Source organism: Balearica regulorum, chromosome 16, assembly GCF_011004875.1.
Source record: "Balearica regulorum gibbericeps isolate bBalReg1 chromosome 16, bBalReg1.pri, whole genome shotgun sequence".
Lineage (NCBI taxonomy): Eukaryota > Metazoa > Chordata > Aves > Gruiformes > Gruidae > Balearica > Balearica regulorum.
The window spans coordinates 7508846-7534143 of NC_046199.1; the positions used below are offsets into that span (position 1 = coordinate 7508846).

The window sequence follows — 25298 nt, forward strand, 5'->3', positions numbered from 1 at the left end:
TGTACTGTGAGTCTCTCGAGACCATTAGTCTTCCTTTCATACTCTCAGCTATCATTGCAAATATCATAAGTGACGGCTTTAGGAATGCTTTATAAAAGAATAATGGTATCTCCCTAACACTGTAGCTCCGATATTGACATATGACACTATTAACCATCTCTCTGCAAAATCATCTCAGTGGTGATATGTCTCTCCAACTCTTCTGTTGGAAGCATACACAGATGCTCTCGTCTCTGGAGTTCTAATAAACACATGTGAGTTAGAAACATAGCCACGAAAATCAGAGGATGGGTCCTGGACACTGTGCTAGCTGCTATGTGCAAGCCATTACATGCACTAGGCAGCCACAGAGATAACTTTAGGTACGTTAGCCCATGAGGATGCCCAGAAACTGAAAACCACAGTAGATCACTCTAAACTATTCACTGCCCAAACCGTTACTAAGATTATTCCTACAAAAAGTGATCATACAGTTCTTTAAATGGGGCCCTTTAGGACCAAAGCAGTCAGGCTCAAATGAAAAACAACTATAGAACCGTCCCAGGTTGCTCTCAGGACAGGCAAACTCCAAGTGTCCCCACATTCTGAACAGACACAGTTGGGAATCTGCTCCTCAACTGTTCCATTGACCAAACAAGATGCTTTGGTTAAATCTTGGGCATTAGCCTTAAATTCCTAGTATTACTTCGAAGGTACAAGAGCATCCTATCAATAATGGTCCCTTTTCAGAAAAACACTCTGAGGCCTTGCAAACATTTACCATCCAGTTTTGAATCACTTTTAGTTTTTGCATTTCTCTCAGCTGGAAGGAAGAACAATATAGGGTAACTTCCTTCCATGGTCAGCATGCAGACAAGGAAGTAAATTAGATTATATGACCCACTGCCTAGAGTCTTACTGGAAAAGAGAACTGACTTGGCATTGCAAGACATTCATCATCAACAGAACTGCTTGATTTTCAAAGGTTCATTAACCCTATATACACAAATAATAGAGAAAATGTTTAAACACAATTCATCACACTTAAAGAAACTGAAGACATCTCTGTGCACAGGCATGAAATCCAGCTGCATCTAGAAAGTCACCCCAGAAGGATTTGTTTGAATGATTTTAGACATCGCATGAGTGGTTGGCTTTTTGTTTTGTTTTCTTGCTTGGTTTTATTATGGGATGTGGGGTTTTTTTGTTTGAGGCGGGGGAGGTTGAGGAAGGTACAGTCTGCTGCCATCAAGCTATTCTGGGGAAATCACTGAATTAAAACCAGCCTTTCTAAATACAATGCAGTCACTCTAAAGGTGTGAATGAAGCTCTGATTACACCATTTTCTACATCAAAACTTGCCAGCTGTGCTGTCCTTGTCTTGCTTTTAGTTAACAGGCTATTCTTTAAAGGCTGACAAGTATGCAGCACCAATTTGCATGTTCCACATACGTGTTTCTGTATGTTCTGGATAGAATGATGCATGAACTAGCTAGATGCAATAGTTTCATCTGCTGTCTTGACATGTTTTCATTTTCTTAATCATTCTATAGGAGTTAATACATGTCCAGAAATGGGCACTTGTCATTTTGAAAATGACCTGTTAGTATCTTCAGAGGAAATCATTGTATCTCAGAATTGTGACCCCCAATGGCCTACTAGCACATACACAAACAGGAACAGAAACCAACTGATTGTACAACACAAACATGATTTGCCCATGGAGAAATCAAGGGTTCAGAGCACCTCAACACTATGTACTTAATTTTCTGAAAGATACCCAAAGACAGCAAAAGCAATGAGCACAGTGACATCAGTAATTGGAGTCAATCTTTTACCAACATAGGAATCACTGGTTAAAATTATCTGGCCTATTTTGTGCAGGAAGTGAAAGCAAATGATTGCAACGGTTGCTTCATGCCCTAAAATCTAAGAATCTTTATTTTTCCATCAGACCCATCATGATGGTATCTAAACACAGCTGATGCATTTCCTGTTTGCTATTGACCTCGCTACTTCCCATTTATACCAATTTGAGAGGTTTTTCAATAGTAAGGAACAAAGACAGAAGATTTATTTGATGTTTTCAGAGACAACACAGGATTTCTCACCTTTCTAAGTGGGACTAATCATGTGCGGGGGGCGGGGAGGGGAGGAAGAAAACATCATAGCTGCTGGAATTGCAAATTACAGCCAATTATAAAATGATTGATCTGCCTAAGCACTAACACATATCTTACAACTCATGCTGTTCTGTTATGAGGGTTTTGCTTCCCTATGCATTTCGGACTGGGAGAATTTGGGGACATGTAGCAATTGTTCAGTAAAAATGATTCACAAGGACTCATGAGAAGGAGCTCTCCCCACAGAAAAATCAATACAGAATTAATAAAAACAGCATATTGTTCTTCACTAAGCAAACAAAAACACTGTATACACAAGTTGGTCTTCTCATGCATCCTCTACTTTTCTTTCTCCTTCTTTTAAACTAATCTTTGTTCCCTGAAGGATTAACTAGAATCAAATTGACCTGCCTGAGACTAATCCATAACATCCATCTACAAAGATTCTGTGCATTCCAAAAGAATGAATCTGAGCAGAGTTCATTTTGATGAACAGACCTCTGATTAAGCGACAGGCCTTCAGCGGCTTCCCAGACTTGGCCTACTTTAACATGTCCCCTCATTATACTCCGTCTCAGAAAGACACTGACAGGATGATGTCAGTATAAGCTCAATGTCTGATAGTAATAGCTGTATTAGAGAGGGAGATGCAGATTGGTGGGTGGAGACATTTAAGAAAAAATGTTGAACTGAGGAAAATACTCTAAAAAACAACCACTGCTCTTAGTGAAGTTACAGATGACTCTCAAGAACAAGAGAAGACACAGCAGAAGCAAAATGATGTTACGTTGCTCTTCATGTTGGAAATATTGAGAGTGGCGCTGATGGCAATAGGATGAAGATCAGACCAGGGATAGCCCATTGGGACAGTCAGAAGGAAGTGCAAAGTCACAGAAACCAGTGAAACTGCTGGTTTGGTTAAACAGAAACATTAGACAAGGTAGAGCCTGTTCCAAATTATGTGAACAAATTAATGCCAAACTTCACGTTGGGCTGCTTGCACACTCCCACATTCAGGCTACATCCCTGATAATTGTAAAATACTTGGTCATAAATAAGCTGATCTTCACTTCTTTTTGACAATTTAGATGCCTTGGATTAAAAGTTGGAAGCTCTAGGCCTTGTCGAATTGACGTGTATGGTATATAATCATATATACAGGGCACCAGTGTTTCAGAATCCACATCCATGCTAACAGAAATGGGAAATTTTCTATTTCATAGGAGAGACTGCCATCAGAGAAACTAAAAATAGACATAAATTTGCCTTATGGACTTCCTCCTACAGCCAGCCCTGTGGCTTATATCACTGTATTGTTAAGCTAAAACTGTATTTAATTCAGCAACTGCAGCTTTCCATAGATAGAAGTTAGGAGCACTTCTCATTAGGAATAGACTGTGAAATACATCTGAAAGAACTAAACCCAGTTATTTACAAACAAACATAGCACTTTGCTCTGAAGTCATAATTTACAATTCTAATATGCCACTAGAATAGTTCAGAAACATTCTACAACTTACTGAGAGGGAAAAACACTCCTTCCTTTTTGAAATTTTGAGCTGAATGACCTAGGTGACTTTGTTACAAAACAGTGTATCTAAACAAATCTGAAAGGGTTTTCAGCCCTTGAATGTTGCTGTAGATAAGTGAAACCCTAAAAACCCCAAAAAAAGCAGTAAGTTTGGATATCACTTCATTTATGGCATCATGGACACTTTAATAGTCATGCTTCAGACTCCAGAGTTCAAACCACGCCTCTTGCCTAGATGACACATGAGTTGCATCGAACTTGAAATGGTTTTAATTGTTTCTAGAAGTCTTACTATATAGAATATTATATGACTTTGTTTGCTGAGCTTGCTATCCAAAAAATACACAGCTGGATATCTGGGTTGTTCTCACATCTTTAGCTGGATGCCAAGAACATCCTTCAGGGAAAAAATGAGCAAGGTTTAAAACATACACGAAAGATAAAAAACAACCCAAAAGAGAGTCATGGAGAGCACCCAAGAGTCTGAACATGAGGAAGTTTACATGACCTCTAACAAAATGTCCTCAGCTAAGAAATTCTCAGTTGGCAATGATCAGCCTCGACATTTTAAATATCAGTCTCACTAAACGCCGATGCCATTCTCTCCATGAGACCATTTAACACCACTGACTCCCTATGGTGCACCTCCCAGAGGCTTCCAAGTCCACTGATTCAAGGACCTCAACGTTAAGTCATCACAAGATAAGCTGCCAACCCTTTGCACACCATCCTGTATTTCTATTGAGTAGCTGTTTTTCCAGATTTCCTCTTCCTCCCAAGCTTCACATTCTAGATTTTTCCCTCTCTTATTTTTCTCCCTTCCATAGTAAATGCTTCTACCTACACAGATCTACCTACTGACAAAAACATCACTAGAAACACATCCATGACTGACTTAACTGGCGCAAACACAAATATACCTGTTACTTTCTAATCTAATGCTTGCTAATCTAACTTTTATCTTTCATACAGGAAATCTGTATGAAACTAAGTGAGCTAACTTTCAAAGCTCACAGAAAAAAATAAAGGCTTGTATGAATGGAAAGAGAAACTTCTGTTACTTAGACCACTACTGATTTCATCTTCTAGACCTATTTGTCTTTCAAATGAAATCTGCCCATTTGAAATGTCAGTCCATTCTAGCTCTAACACCTTCCTTTCTTTCATAATCCATTTGTTCTGCTACAATTTAGCAGCAGCCCATGCACCCAAAACGAACACTAAATTCTAACCTCTCAGAGTGATGCCGCACACACTTTCAACAGCATTTACGCATCAAGTAAGAAATAGAAATCCCTGTACGCAGTATGAGTCACTAAACTTCAGCCCATTAAACTGTGTAGCAAACTGCCTCCAGGGAGCTTGCTAGTCCTACATCATACCTCCCATCCTTCAATGTGGGACTGCAACTGTTCAAGGGCTTCCAGCTTCTCCATCTGTCTCTTGGTCTCGTTGATATTTGTGCAGACTGTCTTCATTGCCTGCAATGCATTCTGGACAGCTGGGTGATCAGGATGCTTAGAGGGAGTCCTCTTAGCCAATTCCTTTAAAAAAAAAGAAAAGAGAACATGCAACGTAAACTTAGAAGTGGCTCACGGAAAGGCACAAGCATTAGTGTGCAATCCCACAGGAAAATGCCAGAACCACTGCAAAAGTGAAGTTGTGGGCATGTTACTGTAAATGCTGTTCTTGGTTCTTCATCTGTGCAGGGTTACCATTTTATATGAATGCTGCTAAATAAATGAAGCAATCGCTTATGTTAAATATGCCAAATTAAGAGAGCTCAAGCCAAAGACATTCTTGTGTCACATACGTTTGCTTCCAGCGTGAACCACAGCCAAATAAATTAGAAGATTATGTAAAAAACACACTGCCCACTTCGAAGACATACGATGGACTGTTGACCTAGCCATGGTCTAGATGCTATACCAGCTCCAGTGATTTGCATCCAGTATTTCAGTGATGCTGGATTGGGCCCCTTTCATCAGGTAAAAATTCTGCCTACAGCAGGTCTTATCAGGAACCACTTAAGCTATGGAAGCGGGGTTTTCTGTGAACCATGACCTCAAAGGAATAATGCTAGGCCGTATACCCCACCCACAGTACTACAGAAATGATCAGGTGTAGATTAATCCCAACCCACATGAAGCCTGAGGACCTAGGTTGTTTAGATCTATAACCAGCAGAAAAATACAACCAAAGCGCAAAGCAGATTTACTGCCCTCATGAGAAGCCTGTCTCTCTCCACTGACCAGAGGGATTCCAGTGAGATGCCTCTCCTAACTCAGATACCTCAGCGTATCAGGTGTCTGTACCCAGCACTGGCAGGGGCCTCTGTGAGGGGAGGTGAGGGGCTACCCCGTGCTGGTTCCAGCCAGCTCCACAACAGACCCATAGCAGAACCCAGCTGAGCCAACAGGAGAAGCCAGTGGCACCTCTGTGAAAACACATTTAAGAAAGGGCCAAACATAGCACTGTAGAGAGGAAAAACATGTGAGAAGCAGCCCTGAGGCCTATACCAAGACCTGAGGGGAAGGCGGGGGGAAGGTGCTCCAGGCACCAGGGCAGAGACTTCCCTGCAGCCCCGAGAGAGACCAGGCTGGAGCAGGTATCTTCCTGCAGCCCACAGAGCAGACCCTGACAGAGCAGATACCCACACCGCAGCCTGTGGAAGGACCTCATGCCACAGCAGGTGGATATTCCTTGAAGGAACTGTGGCAGGCAAAGAGTCCATGCAGGAGCAGTTCTCCTGACAGGAACTGCAGCCCATAAGGTACCCACACAGGACAAGGTTTATCCTGAAGAACAGCAGCCTCAGGAGACCTCACGCTAGAGCAGAGAAAAGTGTAAGGATAAAGGAGCAGCAGAGAGGAAGAGTTACATACTGACTGCAATACCCCATTCCCCCTGCACTGCTCAGGGCTGGGGGAAAATAGAGGAGTTGGGAATGCAAGAGTGAAGTTCAGCCTGGGGAAAACAGTGAGGGCTGAGGGAAAGGCATTTTTGTTTCTCACCACCCAGATATATTTTAATTCACAATAAACTGAGCAGGGTCTGTTTTGCTGGTGATAGTAATTAGTGAGTGATCTCCCTGTCTTTATCCTGATCCACAAGCATTTTTCCATCTTATTTTCTCCCCCACCCTGTCAAATAGCAAGAGCGAGAGAGTGGCTGGCTAGGCAACCAGCAGCCAGCCAAGGTCAACCCACCACATGCGAGTAAATGCCTACAGCTCTGTGCACGATGAGTCTATGCTCAGAAATTGCAGGGAAATGCACTAGCCCCAGTTGTCCCATATTTTTATGTGTCAGGAAGTATAATAATAATTTTATGAAGGAGGAAATTCATTTACAGAACAACAGCAAGTCACTTGCAGAACCAAGACCTTCTGGCATTCAGTTCAGTGTTTTAACTTCTAAGACAGGCCCATGGCAAGGCAAGAGGGCTCCCCAAAAGGCCAAGTGGGAAAAAGTGCTGGAGTGGGAAAGAGAGAGGCCAAGAGAACAGCAGGAGCTTAGCAGAGACTCAGGTTACATTTAGGAGGTTGGGGCAAATATTTTGACTGGAGAGATGAACAACACATCTGCTCCTAAGAGACTCTGCTTCACTTGATGAAATGCACAACAGCCCACTGAAAAACAGCAGTGGGAAAACTTGGGACCAGTTTGGCAAAAGGGGTAACCACTATCAACTCACAATTAATCATTTTTTAGACCAATAGTATTTTATAGTCAGCCACAATTGGATAAAAATACACTAAAGAAACCTTAACAAACCTTAACTAGGGATAGTAATTTTATCTTGATATATAATATGGTGTTTAAGACCCACATTTTTAGATTGCCTGGAATATTTAACTTTCTCACTATGTTCTGTTTTGCCTCAACATGTTATTTGGTTGTTTTAAAGTCCTGTGTCTAAATGGCAAACTGCTGCTGAGTTGCATCATTTTGCATGAGACCCAAGAATGAGTTTGAATACAGTCAGAGAGCCTGTATGGCCCTGTGGTCTGAACAGAGCCAAACTCTTCAATCCAGAGCTCCCACAGCTGAGGGCAAAGACAGCGTGTTACAGTTGTTCTTCATCCAGAATAAGTGATTGCAATTCCCAAACGCCTGTCATGGGCTCCAACTAGGCTTAATCTGTGGTTTGATTTGTTTTTTGATTCCCCACATCAACACATTAACCTAAACAAGTGTCACTTCACCACACAAAATTTTGCCATATGTGATCTTCATGCCATGCTGTCTTACTTGGCGCTGACATACTCTGATTTTAGGTATGGTCTGGAGTATTACTGGGGCTTGCCGTGCCAGAGCTGGGCACACAACCTGTAACACGAGCACTGCTCCTAATCTGAATTATGTCCACGCACCACCTCTAGATCAAATTAACTGGTACTTTTAGGTTCAAGTTACATGGCCTGTCAGAGAGTAGAGGGATGTGGGCTGAAGTTCAAGTTCTGCTGAAGCTTGCATTAACTTATAGTAACTATAACAGCTGCTAATCCAACCATTTTGCTAATCCAGACACTCTGAGCTGCTAAATCAAGGAACTTTCTCTGTCCTAGCGTTGATTCATAGATCTGCTGTACAAAGTTCTTTAGACAGAAGTCACTTTTAGCATGTGGCAGGTTTGTGCATACCTAGCCCTACTTTTCTACTAGCAGGAGTAACCATAGAATAAATAATTAGACTGTGAGGTGCTCAAGTACCAGCAAAATTGGAAAGCACACTGGAAATGAGAAAGCTAGAGCTAAAAGTAGTACAGGTTTGTTTCTGCCTTTGCACAGACGCTCTCAGTGCTTCCTCACAGTGCTTGGAACAAGACTTTATTCACTAGCACTAGTAAACTATCTTGAGACCCAGTGTTACAGAAATGCAAAGTATTTTAATTATTTATTAACTTCTTGGTTTGCAGAACCTTTTAAAGTGAAATCTGCATCTTGAGATTAACTACTTGGCCACTGAGACTCCTTTAAGTAATGCAAGACAGGTCTCACGAGAATCAAAACACGGCCATGGGAGGTGCTTTCATTCCCACACAGACAGATCCTGGCTCAAATGAACTGATGGGAACATCGATGTTTGTCCAATGAAATATAACTATTCTAGATTTGATACTAGATTTGGTATTTTGAGAATTTACTCATAGCTACAATTTCTCTTTTCAGAAAATTATAAATAGAGATTGACAATGGCTCTTGTCAGATGGATGACAGGAGATGGGTAACGTGCTGACAGCTGGGAATCCCAGTAAGAGAGGAGTTAATGATCTTAAACTCTTGGATGATTTACAGAAGTAAAACATGCAGAGGAAAAAGAGGCTGGCTGCTACAAATGTCAGTTGATATCACAAATGAAATTCCCTATGAAAGCTTTTACCCCACTTTCACTGAAGATAAGGCCAAGGAAAGTCAATGTTCAAAAAGAAAAGGCAGGAGAGAAGTGTTGCCCCTTGGTGATACTAGCCTCTGCTCTCTGCTTCCAAAACAGAGTGCAGAATTTTTGCTACATGACCCTCATTAAAAATCAACAAAGTTCTGCGGCTCAGGTGTAACCCACACTACTTTGGAAACAGATACGTATTAGCATTGCCTAAACATCCCGTTCTGAAATACCACCAAGACACAGAGAAAGAACTCTTCCTTCACAGCAGACCTCTGCTGCAATACACATGGCATCCTCCCTGCTCCTGCGAGCCACCTGCAGTGCTGCCTATGAGCAGGAGAGGAGGCTGGGAAAGGCAGGGAGGGTGCTGGTTGGGGCAGGCAGTTGCCTCAACAGCATAAGCAGCAGAGACAGTCAGAGAACTTGTCCCACCACTGCCTAGTCTTAAGCCACCTGTGGAAGAGCCACGCTACTCTGACACTGCCATTCCCCTAAGAGCAGAGCCTAGTGCTTCTGAAATGCAGTCAGGGAGCTCTGGGTGCTTGTTTATTTTAGTAACAGATCTATGATGTGTAAACTCTGAGAACATTTGACAACACTGCAAAAGGTAGCTGAGTGACAGAGCAGATGGCAAACCTTGGGTATGACTGTCTTCCCTCCATAAAGCTCAAATATATTGTTGTCTGGAATCACCATCTTATGCATTGCAACTTGTGTACTAATAGGGCCAGAAAATGAGGTTGCTGCCATTTGCAGAAAACTATTCCTTGCACAGAATTTCTTAAACTAATTTATAACACACATCTACTTTCTAGCTACAGACTTGTTAATCCATCAGATTAACCAGCAGTGGAGAACAGAAAAGATGGTATTTTTCAGAGCCACTATCATCTTCACCATTATCCTCTGACTTTTCTTTTTGGAGGCAGCGGGGGGTGGGGGGAAGTTGCAAAGGTATATCATATCATAAACTGAGGGAAAAAAAATTATCTGTTCTTTAAAGAACTAAGACAGAAATGGGAACTGTGTCCTCTGGGCACAGAATTTTCCTTTTATGTCACTCCTCTTTCATAGCTGCAAAGATTGAGGTCATGCCACTCATAACACCTACACACAGAACACAACTCATTTTACAAAGGGAGTAACAGAGCATTCCAAGACATCCACATCCAGCTGTAGTGTCCTCCTACAGCATGCAGAAAGGAATGATAGGACATCTACATCCTATTTACTCAGAAATGCCAGGTTTTGATTATGCAATGGAGTAAAAGGATTTTCAACTTAAGTATTTCAATCTCAGATGCAGCTTTAAATAGCTTAAGGCTAAAAGAGTTCTAAACATGATAGAATGTAAATAAAAGAACTAAATCATGTAAATAAGACATATCAGGTGCTCATACATTTGTCTATTCACTAATTGTGCTTAACCCCAAAAAACCAACCAACCAAAAAAAAAAAAAACCAAAACAAAAACCTATGAGGAGAGAACTCAGTAAAAAGAACATTACACAGGAAGATGCAAAGAAGTGGCATGAGGGATGACAAGTGAACAATGCAGGCAGAGGAAACTAGAGCGGGTTTAAGTGTAAAGACAATTTTAATATTTCCTAGAAAAAAGGATGTTATTCTGCTTCACTGATCTTTTTCAAAAAAGAAGTCTCTGTCATCCTTCCCCATGTCCTCCCTTGCCATGCAAAAATGATTGTGTACTTCAAGCTGACAACCCAACACATGTTTTCCAGCTGAAATTTACAAGTGTCTATATTTTAAAAATTCCTTCCTCCTATCTTCTTGCTCCTGAGGACACACAGACATAGCTTAACATGGATTTTGGGTAATGAATGTGTACATTGTGCATTGACTGGTGCAAATCATTGCTCGCCAGGCTGTCTCACTTTGCACTACAAACCAGTGCATACGTAAAATATGGTTTCAGAGATACATCCGTTGGTTACTTACTGAACATTTGAGGATGACAGAGATAATAAAGACATTTCTCTGCTTATCAGTTCCAAAAGTTGTGTTAATAAACAGTTCAGCTCCAAAATATGCTTTTTTATTAAAAAGACCCCCAACTTTCTGTGAATATAAGTGTTTCCAGGAGTTTTATATTTGTATTTTACAGTTTTCAAGATTTGCTTGTATTAAAATTTATTTTCCACTTAAACTAACCAGAAAATAAATGTTACACCAGGCTCTGTGTACCTGCCAATCATAGCAGGTTTTTATATTCTGTATATTTTTAAAATTTGTAATTTATGTCAATGTTTCTGCAGGGTAAAGACTAGACAAGCAACAATAAATCAGTAAAACAGATTATATTCAATGTGCCATCAAATCTATGACATATGCTAAATTAAAATGTAACAAAACCATGTTTCCAGTTTTATAAATATTACCAGTTATTTGTGATTATATATAAAAAGCGTGGAAGACAGAAGTATGATTTATAAATTGGCAGTGTTCCTTACAACTCTGTAGGGTATATATAATTTTTAATGTTGTGCTACATAGAGTTGGATTTCAGCCAGGCAATGTTATGAATCTAAAAGCAACACCACTTTTGTTGGGGGGGGAGGGAAGGGGAAAAATGAAACAAAAAGAACCCCCAAAGATTAAATATATTCAATTATGGCCAATTAGAAGGTTCTGTTCCTTAAACAGGTCTGAGATGAATGGAGAGGGAGGAGAAGGGGGATGGTGTGTTAACCTTTTTTCACCCTGTTCTGTATCCGCAGCACTGGCTTCCCATCATTCCCTTTCAAAGTCCAGGCGCTGCAGTTAAGGCCCACGTGTGCCTCAATCTTGGGCTTTCCCTTTCAAGAGGATTCTGAATCCAGTCACTCAGCTTTTTGCATCCAAGTTTTTCTTTCCCTCCTAGGACCAATGAGTCTTCCATCACATGAAGCAATACGTAATTACTGCCCTAAATTGTCCATGGAGTTGTGTACCTTATGAGATATTTTTAAAGGATCAGAGGTGGAATGTGCATTACTGGCTGGAGTCTGAGCAATTCCTTAAGAGAATTGACATCAAACAAGAAACCACCTCTGTGACATGCACTGGGCTATGCAGAGCCGTAGGGGTGCGGCTATCATGTGCTGCACATTCCTCCTGCCTTGGGAGGAAGGAGACAGAAACAGAGCTCCTAATCCCCACCCCCAATGGTGTGATTAACTCATGATCACCATTCCCCCAGGGTATTCTTTTTGCTCTTTATTAAGGGAAAAAGGCTATTTTTTGTTCAGCAATTGGTTTACGCAACAGCTGCTTCTACTCTTTAGTAGTATAGTTCACATTAATTAATACAGAGTCGTACAATTATTATCGGTGAGACAGAGCTGCCTTAATCAAAAACGTTCTGCTAGAAATATTTACTTGGCAAGTTATCTGGTGTACATACACGCACTGGAGTTTTAAGTCACTCACACAGTCTGTGCTCTCAAGGTCTGTGCATCTGGTTGCTTTTGCTTCTTTTCTTCTTATCAAATCCTAATGCCCATCACAGCAAGCGCAGTTTTGTTTTGTTCAAGTCTTGTCCAAGCCCCTTTCTAACTCTTAAGGAAATTTTATAATGAAGCTCATTGCCAACATAGATTCAGACCTCCTACATCCCCAAATGGACTTCAAATCATTCGCTGAACTTTGACAGCAAGAAAAAGAAACGGAAGTCATATTAGGAGGGGTTTGGACTAGGGATAAAACTAATTTAGTGACCAACAAATTCTGTGCTAATTTTCTTGCATGCTGTCTGAAGCAGATAAAAACTGTATTAGGGACAAAAATATTAATATCATTACTGCTCTATTTGCACAGAGATTATGAAACATCATGGCTAGGTTTGAGTCTCACCCTTCAAAAATTAGACAGACTTCCAAAGAAAGCAATTAAAATTAAAAAACAAACACATGAAAAACAACCAAAAAACCTGTTTACAGTCAGCCAAAGCTGCAATGTTTGGTTCACAAAAAAAGGAAACTACAAATAAAATTTTGAATTATCAATTACCATCATTTGAATCATTGCTCTGTCTCCATCATCTGTTAGTTAAAAAAACAAATAGTTTCATCAGAGGATAAGAAAACATAAAAGATCACCAACTGCAGCATGCCATACTTTATGTCGGAAATTATTGGTAATATATGCTTGAGGTATATCTGCACTTGGAGATATTCCAGTATATTATTCCTAATTAAGTAACCCAAATTAATTCCATGGTAGATGCTATTACTCTGAAAAATATGTCCATATGGTATTACATAAAAATTAGTTATAGTATTTTAAATACGTGCCTTACCCTACTATTTAGGTTGACTTTCAAACACAGACAAGTCTGAATTACTGTGTTCATACTATCTTTATCAAACCTAACTGCTTAGCTATACTAAATACTTTTGCTAGAACAAGGTCATATCAAAGTTATCAGAAAATCTGGATGTTCACAAACTCTTGCTAAAAACAAAGTAAAAGAGGAAAGTAGGATAGCTCTGGTCTATGACTTTTCTCATCAGTTGGAATACAATAGTATCTGTTTGCCCTGGGAATTAGATAAAATAAGATCCAATCCCCATGAATACAAACCAGCTATTTCAGGAGAAGTAACTGCAGTTCAGTAGCAAAGGGAGAGCAAACACTTAATTTGAGGGTTGTGTTATTTTTAAATCTACTTTTTTTTTTTTTTCGCTTGCTTGGAGAGTTGCATTTTCCCAGTCAGCACTAACATGCTGACTAACATCGGCCTGTATTTTCCCTCAGCTGTTCTACTGTCTGAAACATTTGTGCCTACTCTGGTAATTCTGTGCTAGCAAGTATCAAACAAGTATTGAATGTGATCCAGTTTATTCACTATGAATTCACTACCTTTGAAAATCAGCATAAACTATACTTTCTAATGATCACAGATATTTTCTGAGCTGAACAACCCCTAGTAATGGCATAATCTCACTGACCAAGGCAGATTTGTTGCCTAACTGAAACCCCATCTCTGGAAGTGTTCAAGGCCAGGTTGGATGGGGCTTTGGTCTACCTGCTCTAGCGGAGGATGTCCCTGGCCATGGCAGGGGGTTAGAACTAGATGGGCTTTAAGGTCCCTTGCAACCCAAACCATTCTGTGATTCTATTAAATTCCCCTCAGCTTTTTCTTAAAACTTTGATTTCCAGTCCAGGAAATTTCAAATAGTGAACAGTGTGTGATTTATATCAGCCTGTATACAAAAAGAAATCCATAGAAAAATGGAATGCAACTACACAAGATGCCTTGTCACAGCTCCTCCTGTTCACTCCCTTCATGGCTATTTGTTCAACAAGTAGGCATGCGTCTGGGTGAAGCACAGGAGAGCCCAACACCAGAGTCTCATCCCAGAAGGCAGGCACAGTGTTGGCATCAGAGGATAAATTTATCTTTATGCTACCTCACTGTGGCTAGAAGGCAAGAAACTGTTTCAGTCTTAGCCTTGCTGGTCTTGGTTTTGGCTTTCAAAGAAGGGAGGTTTGTGCCAGTAGGCCTTCTGACATACACAGCCATGCTCATGTGAGAAAGTGGAAACCACCAGTTTATATTCACAGGCCAAAATCTGATCCTCAGAGCACAACAATTTCAGTTGTCATTGAACTTGAAAAGATTTGAATTATGGTTTAGAAATATTTATTTTGTTCTAATCTTTTGTTTACTACTCCCCTGCAAAACAAATTCTTAAAGAAAAGCAAGATAAACTGGTCGGTTCATAGCTCTTCCAATCCTTGATACAGAACCCCATATTTTCCAAAAGACCTGCCCCCGAATGGTACAGAGGAATGGGAAAATTTAAGTTGAAGAATACCAAAATGCCATTGCATCGATGACGATACTACCTTGTAATTAAAAGTGTGTGTTTCTTTTAGATGTTTTTCTTTTACTCATTTGAGTAAAAGCCCTGAGATTTCAGGAAATTTTGTAGTATTGGCAGGTTCTGCCATTCTAGTATTTTGAAGACCTTTTAAAACAGAATAGAGATTTTAATTTGCAAGTCAAGCTTCTGTCAGTAGATGAAAAGTCTACGGATTATCCAAACTGATAGAAATCTACCACTCATAATTATGTTTTCCAAACAGCTTAGAAATTAAGCAGGTTTGATTAGCAGGGGGGGATTCAGCAACCAAGTCATACTAAAAAGAGAAAAAGAAGAGGCACTGAGGTGCACAAGAAATGATCCCCAAACTGTGCTCCAGAGATGACTGGTGGCCCATATATTGAGATCTGATACAAGAAACCACAGTGACTGCAGAGCTACTTCAAGTTTATCAGGGACACAGAGTAAAATATGAGAAACACTGAGTGCTAACACAGCGATCTTTTGGTCCAAAAAGTTTGGAAAATACTGGGATAAAACTGGTGAAAGATCACTTTCAGATTAGCATAGCAAGGGTACAGATACTGGCCACTCTGGCTGGTTTAAGATGTTTCCAGCATGGAATAAATAGATGAAGGAACCTGGTCGTCAGGCTCTGTACCCATTAATGACTCCCTTCATATGAAGGGTAACCATGACAGGAAATCTGCAGAAGATTAACACTTCATCTTTTAGTAACAGCACAAATGTAGAGATCAGTTCAAAAGTAAGAACCCAGCCACTATTTCCTCTGGTTGAAGTTTCTTGGAAAATAGAAAAGGAATCTCTGGAAGGAATCAAAACAATCTCTGACTTTCAGTCTTGAACACACAGCTAGATAACAATCATGCAACACACCACAGACCAAAAACAAGAAAACATAAATGCTATCAAAATACTTGGTCAGGAATGCACATTTTAAGGTCCCCACATCCCCTGGCCTGTTTACTGTATCGGATGCCATAGGAACTCCCTTTCTGTACACATTGATGTTGCTCACAGTCATCATGCAGATCCACAGACTGAATAGGCACCAAATTCTCTCCACACTAACCCCAAATAAACACACTGGACTTAAACTGAGGCATCACTAGGTTTTCGATTATCTCTACACAACCAGTCCTCTCTGAAGATAAATCAGAGCTGGAGCCATTTACGTGCTTTCCTGACCTAGGCATCCTTGCCCTGTCTTGACCATCATTAATACGGTGGAAGAAATGCTCGTAGCAGTCTCACTCAGCTTCTCCTGCTATGTGCCTAAATTGCGTGCACTTTTGCTTGTTCAAACTGTAAGTGGAGTTGCAGACAGATTGACTGGACTGATAAACTGGCTGTATAGACATAAATCCCAGTAGCTAGGTCCATAAGGAATGGTGCGTGCATGTCTGCTGTGAGATGGGTTTGTGCACAGCTGCACAGACAACAGAATGTTTCCACCTGTAGGAAAGACATATTTTGAAAATAGAGAAAAGAAATAATTTAAACATTTATCAGATGAAACAAACACTTTTAAATGGAACAAGAGATCAGTACTGAGCTAACCAGCTTGTACCTATGAAAACCCTTATTCTTGCTGAATGTATGGACACAGCGCTGCAATAGCTTTACATGACATACAGTTGATTCATGTCGTCAGCCTGTGACTGAGAGCACCAGCTCACCATAGAATTCTTAGTCTCTTCCACAACTCAGGAAGGGACCTTTCTTTCAAAATATGAGGCAAATTCTTCTTATATTTTTAAATAATTAATTTTCTTTCAGTAAATGTAATGTTACTCTGATTGAGAAAGAGACTGACATCACTGTATGATGGCTGTTAGCCACAGAGTAGCTACAAGGCCATGAGTGATACAAGCTTTCCCAGAAACTTCTTCCTCCTTCTCCCTTCTCCTTGTCCCCATCAGGCATGTGACCCAGCCCTGGCCAGGAGGGATGAGAGGCAAGTTAGCTCTTTTTAGGTCTTTGATTCTTTAGCTCCTAGGTAAGAACACTAGCAAGGGGGCCAATTAGTGCCAAGTGCAGTAGTCATTTCTGCAATGACACCCGTCCTTTGGGAACTCATCTGAGACGACCAGTTTTCAAACAAGCCGCCAAACAGCTGTCAGATAATACTGGATTTTGATCATTACTGACCTGAACACACTCAAACTACAGACCTCATGATGAAAGATGTATCCCATTTCCAGTCCCCAGAGCCATCCAGCCCCTCAGAACACTGGGACAATTCTATCTGAACACAGCTTTTCAGGAAGTGGCTAAAATAGCACTCTTAAGCTTTAGTAAACATCTGAAGAGAACTGAAGTCAAAAGGCATTATTCTGGTTTATCCACACCATTACAAGATTTAGCAGCCTGTCAGCATCAGCCAGCTTTTTGGCTGTACCCATAAAAAGCCATTTTCTTCAGAGAGGATCCAACTTTTAGTGCAAACTAGGAAGGTAGCAGTGACAACAGAAGTCCAAGCTAAAAAATTGCAGAATCACATCAAGAATAAAACAGCCATCTGGAGAAATACTTTGTTTGGTTTACCTTAAGCAGAAGTGGATATTTGCAAATTCTCTGAATTGGAGTCAGTAGATAACCCTCTAGTGGAATGTCTGTCGTCTTTCTGCCTCCCAAAAGCATGCAACCCTATAATCAAAAAAGGAAACAAATGGTACCTCAGACACAAAGCTTTCAGATGATCTTTGACATGATTTTGTAGTCCTACAACACGTATTACAGTCAGAAAGCACTTTGCCACACCTTAAGATACAGGAAATGGGATTTCATTCACCACTGAAATACAGCCATCAAGCCTGCAAAGTTCTTTGTGCATCAGCAAAACAGAATTTGCTGTGGATAACAGTGGCTGTGTAGAAAGGTATCTTCCCAGAGAAATATTACGCAGCTGGTGACTCAAAAAATATCATAACAATATGATGACAATCAGCAAACCTAGATGCACCAAAAGAATCCAACCTACCCTCACAATTGATATGACCATTTGTCTTTGTTCATCATGCAAAGTTTTCACTGCTGGTCCAGAAAACTCTTGAAGGCTAAAATAAAGCCTACTAACTAGTAATCATGTAATTAACTCTAGTTCAATCCTTATGTCTGAAGGAAATTGAAGTGGAATTGAAATAAATGAGTCATCTGCATCACATCCACCAATTCTCTGGCAAAACATTATGTCTAAGCACAGCTGGACAAACAGCATGGGCGCACTGGCCGGCTAACCAGCACACATGTAGCTCTCAACCAGTCACAGCCAACGTTGCTGCTTGCCCAGCAAAAAAGGCTATGGGACATGCAGGCAGGGCTACCTTCCAGGTAGGAGGTGCAAGAGGCAGTGAAATTTAAGGAAAACGGGTTTCATTACTTTGGGTGGTCATTTTGAAAAAAAAAACAAAGAACAACAAAAAAAGGATTTCAGGATTAATTTTGTGAAGCTCTGCGACTTCCAAACAGAAAGATGAAGGGCATTTCTCTACCTAGAAATCCAAGTCCAAATAGATTTTAGGTTGAGGAACAGAAGCAGCAACTGATCAACCCTTGCAATACTCACACAATGAGCTCACACGAATTTGGAGGGGCTCTGCATTCCAGAAGAACCATTTCATGGATAAATTTGTGCACGCTGCCTCAAAATAAATGATGTTCAACTTCTCAGTATATTATGGAAATTCATTTCTCAGGATTGACATGGAAGAGCAGTATAAGACTTGGGTAGGCATAAAAAAATAAAATAATTCTACAGTCCTTGACTTGTCTTTATTTTATCACAATAATCTGTAATCTCTGTGTGATAAAAAATACTGACCTACTGTAAGCTTTTTATATGTTTCCCTGAAGATTCTGCCATTGGCTACTACCAGAGACAGGTAGTGAACTCCAATGGACTTCAAATCTATTTCAGATAAACTAGTCTACATTCCTATGTTCGACCATGAATCTGGACAACTTTGCTCCAAAAATCACCCCAGTTGCAAACCTGTCCTGTCAACAGAAGCTGAAGTTTAAACTCAGTTCAGCCAAGACATGCTTGCTTTGGGGCATCGCTGATAACATTTTCCCCTGTGAAATGTGTGCTGTGGTGGCTCAGACGCGCTCTGAAATTTAGTGGGTTTTTGGCTGTAGTTCAACAGTCCTCCTCTTCAAGGAATGTTCACAGATATACATAAATCTCATTAGTCCTAACTGGTATTTTTACAGACAATCGTCTGTAAAATAACCTTTCCCCAGGCTATTCTAGATCTGTGACGTTGGCTACCAGCTCACAATGCTCCCTGTCCAATTTTCCAAGTCTCAAGTGATTCAGTCCTTCCCGTCTCTTCTTTCAGCCCTCTCTCTAGCTCTGGGCTCAAAACTGCCCTTTAACACTCACTGATTTTTCAAACACATTCCCACATTCTATATTTCAGCAGCTGTGAGGGGGCAATTGGGCCAAATCTATCCTCACAAGCAAAGCTTTGTATTTTTATGCAGCTTTCTCTGCACAGTGGCATTATAGCACTGGCTTTAGGAGGCAGGAAAGAAGGGAGGCCTGGAAGAAATGACAGCAGTCATAGCAAAGCAGACACTTCAGTGTAGCCTCTCCTTTCATATTTACTGCTATTTTAAGACTCTCTTGAATTCAGGTGCTGCAGCAACCCCCAGCAGACAGTGTGACATCTTTTATGTGCCTTGTAATCAGTTTGCCAGCTGCTGCCAGTAGCACAGGCAGGAGGCTTTTGCCAATCCAGTGGAAGCAGGAGAACACTCTGAGTGTTGGGAAGGATACTTTTTACATGCACTTTTGTCTCTCCTCTCTCTCATTAGTTTTCCTCACCAGAAGCACCCAGAGGAACACAAGAACAGGGGAAGGGGTCATTTGGTGACTCAAACTAATGGTTTAACAAAGTTCATTAAAACTCAGACATGAGAAAGAGATTCTAACTACCCAATAGCAGGAGTGCTTGTCCCTGCTGCTCCCTCCGAGGCCTATATTTTGTGGCTAAAAGAATGCTCTGGCCCTGCTTGTGACAGACATTTATGCAGAAGTTTTCTTTTGCTGTACTATATTGGGAAAGAGAGCAGACCTTTGGCAAAAAGGAAAGAAGAAGAGCAGAAAGAAGAGCATGTGCCTTGCAAAAAGCCAGCCTTTCTTTTACCTCATAGCATTTACTAAGGAAAAAAGCTAATGTGCTGAATTAGTGCCTCACCTACATGCCAACCCCATTCCAAATGCCATGCATCCATGGCCAGGAAAACAAGACACTCAAAAAATCAAGCAGAATTGGGGTGAAGGATAAGAGGAGAAACATCCAAGAAAAGAAAGAAAAATAAGGAATGTTGGGCAGAAGGCACTGTCTACTGGTTGTTTCTCCTCCCAGCCCAGCCTCTATAGAGGCATTTGAAGGCTGTATGACACAGTCCCTCCCAACATAGACACTAATACATCATGGGTTGGATGGGGAGTTGGGTTATTTTTGATACAAGCAGCAATGACGCAGTCAAAACAATTCACCCAGACTACATTTCTTGCCCACAACTGGACTCATGGGGAAAAGGGTGTCAGAAGCAGACCACATTTTTTCTGGTGGGTCTGCAGATTGTGAATTGGTCAGAGAACTGAGCTGGGAATCAGATCCACTGGGAACTAGTCACAGCCCTGCTGATTACTCCTTTCACAATCTGCTCAAATTTTCTGTTGCTTCTTTTAAAAAAAATTTTTTTTTTTTAAATCTTCTCTGTTTCTACCGAAATCACTCATACCAGAGCTGCACTTAGTTCTATGCCTGAACTCATCAGTGATTTCAATACCTATCCATCCTGAGTGCTGCATACCTGGAACGGGTAATATCTGCAAAATGCCTGGCGTTCCTGGGATACCAAAGAGTTATTATGAGCACAGTGCAAAGTCAGATCATTAAGTGAAGAGTGCTAGAGAAGGTGCTTACCAGGAGGAATGTTCTCACTGTTGGGATCTTGTTCAATTCCATCAGCAGTCTGAGTGCTTTCTCGTGGTTGCTACAGTACTCCTCGTAGACAAAGAATTTGTCTTTCTGCAAGGAAAAACATAGTAATTTATTGACTCAGACAAAACTGGAGTGACTATTTCGTAACAGTCTGATATCAAGCTCTTTACAAAGGGGTATGCACTCAGAGTGGCATTAGGGTTGCAGTTTACATGAAGCGTGTGATACTCCTCTAATATGAATAATGCATAGAAGTGTTCCACTAATTCCTAACTTACTCTGTTGTAAGTTAACATCAGTTTTCTGAGCACAGTGACTTCCAGCACTTTTCCTCTTAACGCATCACTGAAATAATATATTCTTTGCTGAAAAAGTGGATTTTGCTATCTCAGGGATACTTGCATACATGCCAGGATATTCCAGTGGAGTAGCCAGAGGAGTAAAGCCAGGAACAAGGGGCCTCACATTTCTGAGCTGCGCTGAGCACCCCAGCAGGAGGAAGAAACAGAGGTGGCTGGGAAAAACCAAGGCCTGAAGAAGCTCAGCAATTTGGAGGGGAACTATAACACAAAGCAACCAGCTGGAAATCCCCTGCCTTTCAGGGCTGAGGAGAAACCCCCTGTGAGTTGGGCTGCTTCACTCTGTGTTCTGAAACAAGCAGCAGACTTCACTATTTCAATGCAACACTAACCAGTGGGTCAGTTGTCCAGATCAAGTTCCCTAAATGGAAGAATTTCATCACATACACACAAAATAACCAACACAGAGAAATTAAAGGAAGGGAAAGGTAGCTTCACAACTAGATTGACATACTTACACTGGAACATGTCACACCCACCAGCACATGCAGTGGAATGAAATCCCCTGTTAAGAAACAAGGGTCAGCTGGCAGCATCAAGTTCTCCTTCACTGATCTCCACAATCAAAGATAGTGCAACTTCTTCTTACTAAAACGATCAGACATGCTGAACCCATTGCAAACATGACATATCTGGAAACACCAAAATGATTCACAAAAGCAGCAGTAATAACTATTGCCATGCCTGAGCAGATCAGGCAAGGAGGGGGGTTGATCCTTTCAAGGCTGTTGGAATGGCTGAACTTTCAGCAGCTACGTTACAAGATTCCAGTATTGCGTTCACTGGAATAAAAGGAGGGTCAAGACACTGTATGAGGCTTCAGTCAGGTAAAACGATTCAGAAGCCAAAAAGACCCATCATTTTTTTTGTGCTTCTCACAATACTAGTTTCTTTCCTGGTTCAGGTCAGCTTCTATGCCACAATGCAGTGCCATGCAGAGGTACTCAGACAAGCTACTTGGCATAGCAGAAGTAATTTAGATGCATTAGCATGGCACTCTGCCAGGGGTAATATGCAAGGCTTCCAGAGCTGGCATCTCAGGGTACCATGCCATTTAGACAATGCCCTCCAGAGTTTGTTGTGGCATTCACATCATTAATTTTCTATTTAGGATCCTGGCCTGAAAACATTCCATGAGAACCTTTTCATCTCTCCAGAACTAGGAAGTTTTTGGGGTTTTTTTTTGAGTTTGGATTGGACTCCTAGCATTCTTCAGAGATGTAGAGCTCCCTGTGTTAGCTGAAGATATCTGCAGCATCTAACTACTTTTAAGACAGCTCATAGTGATCCAAACAACTACTGCCAAGTGAAGGAGTTAAGTAACATGAATCCATGGGAATACAGCTGCACTCACTGAGCATTCCCTTCACTATTGTCACATAGAAAAGAAATTGTGTTAATTTTAGTTTAGGAAAATTTGACATTCTGGTCAGGTGCTCAATGGCTTGATGTACATGCTCAGAGACTGTAAAATGCTTTTGGGCTTGGTTTATCACTAATCTGATGATTTTTTTTTCCCCCTCCTTGTACTTCCCAAAGGAAGAATTGAGAATAAATAGATGTATGTCCAAATGCAACAACAATGGTACAAAGCAAATAAAACAACAGCCACAAAGAGTATGGTGCAAAAAGCTGGAATGCAGATGTTCAAGACTTTTATCCTCCATCTACAGCTGCTAATATGAATACTGGAGTTTAATACCAGGAAGCTGAAAAGAAACAAAGGCTTCTGACCACCAGATGCAGGAAAAGGCAGGGCTTGGGTCCATAGCACAATGGAAAAGAGGCAATTGAGAGGCACGGGATTGTTTTCAACCATAAAAACTGGAGAGTTACAGAATGAGAAGACAGATATCTGAGTTTCTCCGACATTTCCTCTCTCACCTCTCCTCAACTCCCTGGTGCACACAAGCAGCATGCTTGAAACTAAAAATAGTAACTATTAACACAACAGCATCCGTTACATCAATGCACACAAAATGTCATTGCTCAGGTTTCTGACTGCAGCTTTGAGTGCCTGGAGTTCTAGGGGTTATATTTAGATCATGACAAAATCCCTTTGCTAAAGCTCAAGTCGGTACAATAATTATACACACACCAGAGTGCTTTCATCAAGTCTTTTCCAGCTGTCCTTCATACACGAGACCCACAAATATGAGAACTATGCTTTAAATTACTCAGTGTCTGAAGTGTTTAATTTCCTCTCTGGGTGACATTCAGTCCTGGACTCTCCCATCTCTTGGTGAGGAAATTATCAGTTACATAATTACAGATGTTAGCCCAGGAATTCTGAACCTGCAGTTACTCTATATTAAAGTGCAATTATGGTCAGAGATGTGACCACAAAAAAATGGCACCTTCTTACTCAGCAAGTCTGCTGGATACACAGCTAGACCTTCTGATTTTGGTGACAGAAATAAGTCTATACTGTTCTGATGTTTAGTTAAAATAAATCTTTTAAAATAAATCTTTGGAGTTTATTCTCCAAATATGTTATTTTGGGTCCATCAGAACTGCCCACAGATTAGTGCAAATTTGAAAATAATTTTGACTAGAAAAAGCAAATAAGACATTTTAAAAAACTAATAATTTTATTTGGACATATTTTTAACAAGGCAAGGCATTGTCTCATTCCAAAGCAGGCTGAAGCCAATTTTGTCAACATGAAAAAACTAAACAAAACAGAAGATATAATTCTCAGCAAAACAAGATCCCTGATGCCTTAGACAGTAAAACTGATCACTCATGCAACATTGCTCCTAAAAATGAGAAGAAAACATGTTTCCCTTGAACAAGTTCCTAGCTATTACATCACCAAACCTCTAGCAATATGGCAATATCAGAAATGAAGCATCTGTCAATTGTCTGCCCTTCTGCTCTGCAGACAGTCATACATTTTCATGACCTGCACAAAAGAGATTATACTGATGAGGTATGATCATTCCAAGTTGGGTGTATACGCTCCTTTTGATGTCAAAGATTGTTCTGCACGCCAGAAGAGGCTGTGGATTGGATTTTGAATGAATGTTTAAGTATGTTCTTTACTGTCTGTTATTGTCATACTGAACTACAACTCCAGAATAAATTCCAGCACCTAGCATCAGACAATGAACTTCTCACCACCATCTGATCAAATGGAGCACACTAGGGCAAACAATGTCTGTCTTCTGAAGTAAAACAGCAATCTGCTTGCTTGTTTCAGTGTTACTCAAGATCATGAATCCTTCTGAGCTGGAGATCCAGGCGAGAATGTCCTAGCATTACTATAAATGAATCAACTCTGATCCTGGAGGCTTATAAGAACTAAAAGTAGTGGCCTCTTTCTGAAGATCAGTGGACTGTTGTTGAGTGAGGCTCTTCTAGGCCAAGGTAAACCAGGAAAAGAGTCAAGGCCTATGTAGATTAGAGGCAATTTAGGATACACAGATCTCATGAACAGGACCCAAACACTGCAGTCTGGTGGAACTCCACATGGGGAATCTGGGGATCCCTATCAAAGATATATGATACAAGGAAATGTACAGAAAACATGCACCACTAAGAAATGCAGTGTCTGGGGAAAAAAAAAGTGCTTCAAGAATTCTCAAGCTATTCACCAAATTTATGAGCACTTTTAACATTGAGTTTCTGAAGAAAAGCACCTGTGCTAACATCTGGCTGCTGACAAGGACTGGGTTCATAATCAGGACTAAGAATGACCTCGCCAGGTGATCATGATAGAAGATACACTGATACATCCAAGATTCACAGGCCTTATGTCACTTCCTCACTGCAAACTCCCCTGAGGATACACCATCATTTGATGAGAATGAAAAAGCAAGACAGAGTGTTCTTCCTAGCACTTCTAAGCACATTGTAACAACAAGAGAACCTTACTGAAAACAAAAGATCAAAGTAGTATGTTACCCATGTTTTCCCCAGGTAAACTGGCTAACAATGTGCACTCTGAAAAAAGCTCTTCAGCCATGTTTGCAGGAGTGCATCACTGCAAGAGAACAGCTGGCGGCTTCTCTAGGAAACCGCAAGTGTGCTGCAAGGGCTTCTTGGGTGGCAAAATATCGTACATCATTTAAAAAACCCCAACTGGTTTCAGCACCATGGAAACAC

General features: G+C 40.7%; 1 protein-coding gene across 3 annotated transcripts in view; it reads right to left on the minus strand.

Moving 5' to 3' along the window:
• The window catches only part of PREX1 (phosphatidylinositol-3,4,5-trisphosphate dependent Rac exchange factor 1), a 167142-nt gene that overhangs the window by 66033 nt on the left and 75811 nt on the right, over positions 1-25298 (minus strand). For all 3 annotated transcript variants that reach the window (XM_075768814.1, XM_075768813.1, XM_075768812.1), the window contains exons 4-6: positions 20815-20919; positions 17420-17521; positions 5016-5177 (exon numbers count right to left, since the gene is read on the minus strand). In XM_075768814.1, the coding sequence (XP_075624929.1) occupies positions 5016-5177; positions 17420-17521; positions 20815-20919 (369 nt within the window). The remainder of the gene's footprint in view (positions 1-5015; positions 5178-17419; positions 17522-20814; positions 20920-25298) is intronic.